This window comes from Rhamphochromis longiceps, linkage group LG17 (assembly GCF_057381845.1).
Source record: "Rhamphochromis longiceps isolate RC_006_pf linkage group LG17, R_longiceps_female_GT1.1, whole genome shotgun sequence".
In the NCBI taxonomy this organism is placed as follows: domain Eukaryota; kingdom Metazoa; phylum Chordata; class Actinopteri; order Cichliformes; family Cichlidae; genus Rhamphochromis; species Rhamphochromis longiceps.
The window spans coordinates 18,363,718-18,374,149 of NC_140573.1; the positions used below are offsets into that span (position 1 = coordinate 18,363,718).

Genomic DNA, 10,432 nt, shown 5'->3' on the forward strand with positions numbered 1-10,432 from the left:
AGTATTTGTCTTCATTCCCATTTACCTTAACCCAGCAAATTTACCATTAATATGGCTGTAGTCACTTGAAGGGTCATGCTCACTTTGCGATCATCACCTTTTTTAAAATTTTTAATCTGAACAGCATTTATTTGGCCGACAAGCATGAACTGCCTACAGTTTACCACAAAAGATTATTTATTTATTTTTACATCAATTAATTAATTTTCTCCAATCACAAATTTCCATAATGAGACATCGAAATCTGGCACATGCTCCAACTATTAACATGTTATAAAGCTTCTTTTTTTTGACTCCGTTACAGCTGCACTTGAGAGGCTGTTCATATCACACCTGAGGCGTGAGCCTGTATCATTTGTCCTGAAGGTGGCGCCAGAGGAAGATCATTTACACTGCACTCACAGGATGTTCTCATTAAATTCAGTTTTATATGATCAAAGTAAAACATGACATCTGTAGCATGAAGGAAAAAAAACATCCACAGGTAGACTATCTCACACAAACACTTTGTTCAATAGTTGGAGTTTATTAATGAGCATACAGAATTACTGTTAGAGCCTACTGTACCTGTACCTGTACCTTCTGGATATGTTTATAAAATATACGGTAATTATTATTCTTTACATACAAAGAGCCAGAAATAATGTTACATTGTTATACTGTTGAATCTTTTAAGCATAAAGTAACAGCTGATTCATGTGAAGTGCAGGAGGAGGTGAAAGATAATCCTACAAAAACCAGAGAAACAGGGCTCATAACTGGCCTGACAACCTGAACAATGTAAGGTTTCCTTCACTGATGCCAACAAACATTCATTCCCTTTGAGCTGTTAATGAAGGCACAGCAACACCTGAGGTCAGTATCATATTTAAAGTCTTTACACATGTAACCAAAATGAAATAACAAAGAGCAGCAGTTTGTTCAGAGACACCATCAGGAGTTTTGCTGAAAAAATCCAAACAAACAAACAAACATGTCAGACCACGGCATTTAGACATAAGAAAAAAGAACAAAGCTCATACAAAATCACATTCTCACCAGCAGAGCTCGTCCTTTGGTTTCTATTGGCATCAGGAAGTTTCCTAGAGCGCAGAGCACACAGGCCACAGCGAACGGACAGAGAGCCAGAATCACCGACTGAGACATCAGCACCTGAAGTACACACAAAGCAATGATAGACTGGACCAAAAACCTGAAAACTCTGATCATTAAGCAGGACAGCCAACGCACCTGAGCAATGAACGGAGCGATCATTCCTCCGATGCGACTGAACGACGTACAGAAACCCATCCCCAGAGAGCGCGCCACCGTGGGGTACACCTGAGAAACCAAAACTCCTGTCACCTCAGACCCGGTCCTTAAAAAATGCACCGTTGAAGCCAGCAGACTGTGAACGTACCTCTGCTGTGTAGATGTAAACCACATTAAAGTTCATGGAGACCAGAGACCGCAGCAGAAACAGCAGCACCGTGAAGCCAAACCTGCACGACCAAAACAGACCAGATGACATCACAAACCTTGACTTGCTCTAATGAGATGACGTCATACACTTGGACCCGGTCAGGGGGGTCCAATCTGTGGGGCTCTTACATAGTGGAGCAAATGTTGAGTATCATAAAGAAAAAGGCTGCTAACAGCTGCAGCACGGTCAGAGTCATCTTGCGTCCAAACACGTTGAGCAGAGCGATGTTTGCTGGGACCACTGGGAGGATAGAAGAGAGGAGTCAGAGTAGACCTGATCCGGAAACAGCACAGCAGCAAACCTTCGCAGTACGTTTTAGGAATTATTCTGCAAGTGTGGCTGAAAAACTGATGAACTGAAAATTCTCTCAACGCATTTCGTTGACGATGACTCACATGCAACCTCTCCGAGGCAGCTGATAAGCAGAGTCTGGTAGTCACTGTAACCAAAGGGGATGCAGTAACACAGTCCGTCCTCATGGCGATGTTTGACCTGATGCTCTTTGTCAGCATCGATCACACACAACAGGTTCTTCTCCAACAGTTCCGAACTGCTCAGCACTGAGCCGTAGTATATAAACGATGCCACAAACCTGACAGTGAAACAAATGAAAGTTGGTCCTTAACAGGTCCAAGAAGGATTATACATACTGGGTATAACAACCACATTCAATGACTTCTACAAACCTCGGATGTGTCTATGGTTGGGAAAAAAACTGCTGGGAGCATTTTAAGTTGTCTACGAAATGTTTCCAGAAATGCTTGAAACACTTCATAGACAACTTTTGTCTGTATAAACTTAGTACTTTAAATCTCCCTATTTGGCATCCAATCAGAAGACATAATACAGTATTCTCCTCTATGCCTATGATACCTTACTATGTTTTAATATAAAGCACGCATACTTTCTGATTTGGTTTCCTTAAAGAAGGAAAGTTTTTCATGACTATTCCTGTCTATAATTGTAACCTGTGCAAACCTCCAGTTTGCTTTCACTGGATCTTTTGCTTTTATCTGATAATTTGCTCCTTTGATGCCCTTTTACTGTGACGGCTATGTAGCCTGCTTTTATTAAAACACTAAAAAATAAAATACCATTACCATGAGTACCAGAGCAGTACAGATGTCCTCCTGAATAATGGGCTGAGCAGAATTCTCCAGCTGCCTCTTTCGCTCTGAAACACACAGGAACATTCACACCGAATATCCTATGACTGAATCCAGTGATACCCTCAGATTCAACTCAATTCAACAGTTTTATTTATACGGCGCCAAATCACAATGGCAATCACATCAAGTTGCTTTATATTATGAGCCACCATCAGGACATCCCTGTGAATTACACATACTGCCCTGTGTAGTGTTTTTCCAGTAGACTGTTATCACAAACTTTAAGATAAAACAATTTTGAAATATTTTTAATCATTTTGACAGCAAAACATTTTCAGGAGCTGAAAGATTCCTTCAGCAAACGACTTTCAGGAAGATCGGTACACTTATTTCAAGTCTTACTCACTGCACTTAACGCACCGTGACGGGCTCCATGAGTCGTCCTGGCGGAAGAGAAGCTCGGTTCATTTTAGCAATCCAGTGCAGCGTTTTCATGGCAGCCTCAGTCTTTCCTGCTGATACGTTGTAACGAGCCGACTCAGGAATAAACTGATTTGAATCAATACATACAGAAACAGCAGTCAGTCTGGGTTCACGAGCCTGAATACATCCAGCAATCAGAAACTCACATTAGCCTTGATGAGATTATTGTGGCAACTTAGTCTTCCCCAGCTTATGCTTTAAGTGGCACTTCATGTGATTTCTACTAGTTTAGTGCCTCCGCTTCTCTTTTTTGTTCACCCCTCTCCTTTTGGCACTTTTAGTTTAACAACCAACAACCTAAAACCTGACAAACTACTTCAGAACCTCCAAATCATCCCTCACTTCTTTTAGTAACTGTGAATTATTACAGTAAGACTTAAACATCTTTGAAAACCTCTTTAGGAATCTTTCATTCTTCGTTTAATTTGCCACACTGAATGTTCATATGTGCATTCATTTCTAATCTAATGATCACAGCACTGCTGCACAGGTTAGGGTGGACAGGTGAGGGGCATATCTCACCTTAAAGAGGAAGATGAGGATGATACTCGGCGTGACAGAGATCCGTATCATCCACCTCCAGCCCAAAGTTGGAACCACCAGCATACCCAGAATGATGATAAGCATGGAGCCCAGCATCCAGAATATCTGACACACAAACAGGGAGCATGCTGGGAGATCTGAACTGATGACATCACACCATACAGGTAACTAAGCTGAGTTTGAGGATGCCTTTGAAAACCCCATGGGAGAAAAACAAACAAACAACGTGACGTGAGCTGAAGCTGTTACCCATGGAGCTGTGCTCTCTCCATGACGCGTATTAAGCATTAAAATAAGGCTGGCAACAGACCATTATCTGTGATTTATGATACATGTACGTGTTTTAGAGACGGACTCTGAGCTTTGCTGCTGTCGCCTTGTGATGTTTTGTATTTGCTGGACATCTAAAACTTTATCTTTCTCACATCTCTTTAAAAACAGAATATTATCTCCACAAGACTGTGATTAATAACTGCGTGTATACACTGACACGTGTTTCTTTGATTGTATTGCCTTAAAAAGATAATAGACCTACTCATCTTTTATGTTTTTATCTTTTATGCTGAGCATGTTGAGTTTTCCATGTAATAAAATCTGCGTCAAGCTGCTATTGCCCATGATTATTATGAAGGTCAAATAAAACACTGGATTTAACCCTGTGAGGTCCTCAGTAATGGGCACTAGAACCCTCTCAACTTCTGTGCTATCACAATATCTGATTTCCAAAACATGACCTTAGAAATGAGGATTAGAGCAGAGTAAGGAAGGAACTGCGAGCGAAATAACAGCTGGTGACAGGAAGTGGGTGATCCCTCAGTAAAACTTTTATCAACTTCCAGGTAAGCAATAAAGGCAACGACCAACGGAGTCACAAATACTGTTGACTGATATACAGCGGTGGGTTACCCAGGCAACCTCAGCCTGTAATGTTTGATAGCGACCAACTGTCAGTGATAAAGTGATGCTGATGATCGCTTCCTGTGTGGACACTCATTAGGACCTCTGTGATGTTTCGCTCTGTGAGGTCTCCCAGATGGAGCAGTACTTTGTGGTCAACATGATTCTGACTTCCTCGTCTTTATTTTTGTGGAAACCAGTGAAACTCAAAGAAAGGATGAACTCACGGTGGCCAGAGGCAGCAGGGTGGCTCGATGCTTTGCCGGGATGAACTCGGTCTTCAGCACAAACCTGAACAGAGACACTATCAATTAGAGCAGCCACTGAAGCTTACCACCATCCAGCCAATCAGACTGCAGGATGTTCAGCGTAATGTTTGTGTGTGTGAGCTGACCCCTGCGACACTCCTGCTACGCCGCAGCCCACCATGGCACGCAGGAAGATGAACCAACCGTACGACGGTGCGAATGACGTGAGCAGCGAGAAGTACGCACTCCACACGAAGCCACCGAACACGACCTGGATCACACACACACACACACCAGCAGTCAACCAATCAGTGCACAGACTCCAGCTGAGACCTTGCATGTCGGTTGTTTCTGACCTTCCAGCGTCCGTATCGGTCGGCGATGTATCCTCCCAACACTCCACAAACCATGAAGCCCAGAAAAACCATCTGAGGACACAGAGAGAAGTGTTGCAGCACTTTCATATAGCCATCACGTTAATGAGCTCACACGCCTCTGATGTAATGAAACAAGAAGCTGCTCTGCTGACTGTGAACGTGATCGATCAGTGAGACCTGTTCAGAGCTGCTGACCATATAAAGTCAAGCCATGCTAAAGAAAGCCCCACTGAGGTCAGGGTTACCCTCTGAGAGTTCAGAGGTTTCAGCCTAACTGGTTGACGCAAATTAATTGATTAATCAATAAATTATCAGCAGATCAGTCTGTGTGCTGTGACTCACAGTGGAGACGAGTGCCACCTGCCAGTCATCCAGACGCCACTCACATCGAATCTCCGGAGAAACCACAGCTAACAACATGATCTCCATCGCCTCCACGATCTGCGCACAAACACGAGCACAACAGTGAGCACCCTGATTACTTTAAATACTCTGAGTATTTTGCTGCTGAGCATAAACATTACTCACGCTGGAGCTGCCCATGATGACAAACAGCAGAATGTGAAAACGCCCGAAGCCGATTTTCTCCACGGCATCCTCCACTGTAAACGTTTTATCTGCTGCAAGAATCAATCAATCAATACATCAACTAACATCACCACCTTCCTCTTGCTCAGAATGGCTGTGACAGACACCTTTAATTTCATAATGAGGGAAATGAGGTGGTGAGAACTAGTTCTTCTGTGGTGGACTGATATGATCCTAAAACAGTTGAGCTTTAACCTCCTTGCAGAGGACTTGAGTCCCAGCATGCTCCTGATCAGGACCGCCTGATCCTGGTTCTGTTGGAGGTTTCTTCCTGTTCAAAGGAAATTCTTTGAACAGGAATTCGAGTCTTTACCTTTCAGAATAAAGCATCGCACTTCTGCTGTTAAGTGCTTTAGGAATAAAACTGGACTGAAATAAAGTACAAAGAAGGTCTCTGTAGTGAAACTGACCGTTAAAACCTGCCCATGGCAGAAACCTACTGTGCTTCTCCTGATGTTTTTGCAGTTTTTGCAGATAGGTTCATTCACAATAACATCACAACGTTTTTAGGAAACGTTTCAAAGGGCCTCACAGGACCCTCCAATGTTTCCAAGGGCATCACATCATCTCCAGATGTTTGATTATCGATTATCAGACTCACCATTGTTGCTATTGTTGCTGTCCTGCTTGTCGTCGGCAGGTTTCTCCTGCAGTTCCACCTCCTGCAGATGGATGGAGCTCACCAGCTGAGTCTTCATAGAGTCACTCATCCTGAAATGAGAAGTCTTCCTTTCAGCCGTCTGAGGTTCAACCGTCTGCAGATACATGAGCCAGAACATTTGTGAGCAGAGTTTCAGCTTCATGCAGCGCCGCTGATTTTAATCCGGTTATTAGTAAACTGAGTCTTCATTTCATCGTTTATATTAAAATCATATCTGTGGCAATGTTGCAGGCTTCTTCAAACATTCACTCACGCTTAATTCAGTTCAGTTTATTCAATTCAGTTTTATTTATACAGTGCAAAATCAAATACAGTGAAAGACAGGACAAAAAACATGCTGTGGAAGAGAGTCAGAGAGGTCTATTAACACATAGTGAGCGAGAAAGGTGACTGAAGAAGAAAAACTCAATGCATCATGGGAATCCACCAGCAGCCTACACCTATTGCAGCATAACTAAGGGAGGATTCAGGGTCACCTGATCCATCCCTAACTATATGCTTTAGCAGAAAGGAAAGTTTGAAGCCTAATCTTAAAAGTAGAGATAGTGTCTGTCTCCTGAATCCAAACAGGAAGGTGGTTCCACAGAAGAGGGGCCTGAAAACTGAAGGCTCTGCCTCATTCTAGTTTTAAATACTCTAGGAACAACAAGTAAGCTTAATCCACAACTGTTTGGTTTTACCTTTCAGCGGGTCTACAGTCTACAGAGTAGAAAAACCGATGTTCATCCAATGACTTCAGGGTGGCGTTACAAACACCGCTGAGTCCTTCAAAAGTAAAAGTCCCAAAGTACTACTGATCACCTTCTCCATCAAACTGATCTATTGACTGATTAATCGCCTCCAGAAAAAGATGAGATTGAGCAGACTGATCAGTGAGCTGCTGCCAATCAGAGTTTCAAACGAGCAGTTGATTTATGGATTTGAAACCAGTTATTAGTAAACAAAAAGAACATATTATTGTCAGGCTTACTTTATTACATTCTCTGAAGCTTTTTTTAAAATCATTTTGCTCTCACAAACACAGATTGTGCTTTATTCACAAGGGAGGTGTGTTAGTTTCTCTGTGAAGCTGAGGTGGAGGAAACTGAAGTAGGTGTTGTAACGAAGTGATTTCCAATGTTTCAATGTTTGTTTGTTTTTTTATGTGTAATGTCTTTACTTATATTGGTAAACAGACTGTAGAGAACATGATTTAGAGATGAATTATACAGAGGTGGGACCAAGTCATTGTTTTGCAAGTCTCAAGTAAGTCTCAAGTCTTTATCCTCAAGTCTCAAGTCAAGTCTCAAGTAATGTCAGGCAAGTCAGAGTCGAGTCTCAAGTCACTTGTGTAAAAGTCCGAGTCAAGTCACAAGTCTGAAACTTTGAATTTCAAGTCCTTTCGAGTCTTTAAAAAAAAAAACGAAAAAATAATGTTGCAGTTATGCTAAATGTAAATATTAGACCATGTAATTTTAAAATCTGTGTTTTTCTCAACACATGACAAAATAGTGAACTTAGAAAATATACACAAATTGTGAAATTGCACCTCTTTAAAATGCAGCTCAATTAAACCTAGCTCCAAGAATAATTTTCACCGACAGTTCTGAGATACGCTGCATGTTATTCTTGGATGCGGTTGTAGGACCGGCTTTAAAATCGCATGACAAAAATATCATACACATTAAAAAAAACTGTATCACCAACATAGCCTGGACAACATTTGCTAGTTAGATGAAGTCAGCTATCTCATCGTAGCATATTTATATGCATATTTATAATCATACGGTTCTTGGAGTGAGTGCATACACTCATGAAGTTTAGTAACTTCCGGTCACTGCAACAAGCCCAGGTACAGTTTACCGACGGATGGGTGCAGGACCTTGAAATGCACCGTGTAGAACGAAAGACCATCGTACGTATCATAAGTTTACCAGTCTCACAAATCGTCTTCATAAATACACATTCCTTAACCGTTTATTAATAGGACCTTTGAGCTCAACGGTAATTAATTAGTAGTGGAAATAATTTCTGGTAGCATCACAGAAATGTAGCAGTGACAATAATACTGTATGCTGTAATCGTACTGGACAATTAGTGATACAAAACAACTGTTTTATCCTGTGAATAAAAGCATATGTTTTTGTCAATGTACCATAATAACAGAAGCGAAACGCAATATTGTGTCAGGACAATTCACTATTTATGCACAATAAATAAAGGAGCATAGCGCGACAATTTCTGTTCAGCGCCAGACTTGCTTGTAACCTATATCACCAATTATGTTATGAAAATGACGTATTAACTACAACAGCAGACTGACCTTCGTGTAAATGCTTGGAGCAGACTAACCTGTGAGCTGGAGTGTTCTGGGACGTTATATTTGATCTTTGAATGGCTGCAATCCAGGCCATCCGTCGCATCTTTGTTACTTCGGAAACATGGCTTGAACAATTTCTCTTCAACGACGTAATCCGATAACAACCGATCTCTTTACCCGTCGGCTTCCCGTGGCTGTCATGCGACCGGCTATTGCAGTTAATAATACAACAGCTTCTTGACATTTTTGTGTTTCTTTTTATCGCTGTATAACTGATTTTAATTGAAAGCCTGCGTGCGCTAGTACCGCTTGCCACGAGTTCCCAGAATCCTTTGCGGTTCTACCCGTGAATGACGTCACATTTTCAATCTCTATATAATATGCATGTTAAATTTTATATTTGGGGTAAAATATCAAGTCTTTTCAAGTAAACCGGTTCAAGTCCAATTCAAGTCCCAAGTCATTGGTGTAAAAGTCCAAGTCAAGTCACAAGTCTTAGAACATTTTTTCAAGTCAAGTCTAAAGTCATAAAATTAATGACTCGAGTCTGACTCGAGTCCAAGTCATGTGACTCGAGTCCACACCTCTGGAATTATATATTAAGTTATGTTGTAAGTATGAACCTGTGTTGTTGTACCTGCTTTATAACCAATCCAGTCCTTTTTGGCCACTTAAAAGATCTTTATTGAACTACTTTGTTATATCTGCTGCCATCTTAACCAAGTGTCTCTTGAAAAAACACACTTTTAATGTCAAAGAGACTTATTAGCTGGATAAAACAAGAGTGTTGTTGGTGGCTCAAGACAACCTGAGATCATTTGAGGGACATATTTGACATGTTTCATATATCATAGGCCAAAAATCATTTACACCAATACAAGCAGTCTTTTTTTGGCAAATAACATTGCTGCAGATTTCAGGCAGACAATGAGGTTTTTGAACTACACGTAAGAAATCCTCAAACCTTAAAGAAACAAGCATACAAACTCTGGATGAGGAGATATTTTAACAGATGTGTTAATCCTTCTTTAATGAACTGGACGGAATCGTTTTGAGCCCAGTCAAAGGTAAATGGTCCGGGAAGAACCGGCGCGATTAAAACGGAGTGCGGGATTTATTATGACTACAGCCACTTCAGCTTCACCTCTCACACAGGAACCAACAGCGGAATCGAACCCTTAACGTTCTCTCTCAAATAAAACCAGTACTCACACAGATGTTGAGTTTCAACTCTGAGGCCGCCGGTGAGGTCTATTTTCATCCTGTAGCAGGTCACAGCCCGACAGGTAGGTCAACACCGTAGCTGTTCACCTGTCCAGGTGATTCAGGAAGTGCTATCGTCACCAGAGAGCCAGCCCGGGGGGAGGGGTAGGGAGCTTTGTGTGCAGGGAGTGGTTCAGTTCCGCCCATCAGCAGCTGAGTGAAGAAAAACAAAACAAGAGCCTCTCCACAACATTTAACGTCACAATGAGAGACAGGAAGTCAGCAAATGAAACAATATGGTCAAAAACAAGATCAATAATTTAATCTCTGAGCAGTTCGACCTAATAGATCTCAACCCATCACACATACCTCTGGAATATTTTCACTTTATGAAAGTTAGAGCACAAATATTTAAACTTTAGTCCTGAAGCTCCCCCTGCTGGCACTGACAGTAATTACAGACAGATCCCTGCAGTTCCTCTGAGGTCCAGCAGTGGCAACAGTGAGTCAGTGCCCGTAAACTCCCATGTTAAAACTTTGCAGCAGAAATAAACATGCTTAA

The 10,432-nt window shown here is 41.6% G+C and overlaps 1 protein-coding gene across 4 annotated transcripts; it reads right to left on the reverse strand.

Moving 5' to 3' along the window:
• Positions 1 to 505: 505 nt before the first annotated feature.
• On the reverse strand, positions 506 to 10,029 carry svopl (SVOP-like). Of its 4 annotated transcripts, none has more exons than XM_085386510.1 (16): positions 9,880 to 10,029; positions 6,309 to 6,418; positions 5,648 to 5,736; positions 5,462 to 5,560; positions 5,099 to 5,170; positions 4,889 to 5,013; positions 4,722 to 4,785; positions 3,577 to 3,702; positions 2,992 to 3,120; positions 2,563 to 2,636; positions 1,858 to 2,054; positions 1,591 to 1,702; positions 1,400 to 1,481; positions 1,231 to 1,320; positions 1,039 to 1,152; positions 506 to 945 (listed from the first exon to the last, which is right to left on the reverse strand). In XM_085386510.1, the coding sequence occupies exons 2-16, from the start codon at positions 6,415 to 6,417 to the stop codon at positions 934 to 936; spliced, it is 1,494 nt and encodes a 497-aa protein (XP_085242636.1). In that variant the 5' UTR covers position 6,418; positions 9,880 to 10,029; the 3' UTR covers positions 506 to 933. The 4 variants fall into 4 exon arrangements, with proteins under 4 accessions (XP_085242636.1, XP_085242634.1, XP_085242635.1 ...); XM_085386508.1 differs by having other exon boundaries at positions 5,648 to 5,739; XM_085386509.1 differs by having other exon boundaries at positions 6,309 to 6,462; positions 9,880 to 10,028.
• Between the last annotated feature and the right edge of the window lie 403 nt (positions 10,030 to 10,432).

Excerpts from the sequence above, each read along its gene's own strand:
- svopl (XM_085386508.1), bottom strand. The coding sequence starts at position 6,417 with ATGAGTGACTCTATGAAGACTCAGCTGGTGAGCTCCATCCATCTGCAG. Across the intron at positions 5,014-5,098 it reads ACCGATACGGACGCTGGAAG|GTCGTGTTCGGTGGCTTCGT; the intron begins GTCAGAAACAAC and ends TGTGTGATCCAG. Across the intron at positions 3,703-4,721 it reads CCCTGCTGCCTCTGGCCACC|ATATTCTGGATGCTGGGCTC; the intron begins GTGAGTTCATCC and ends TTTGTGTGTCAG.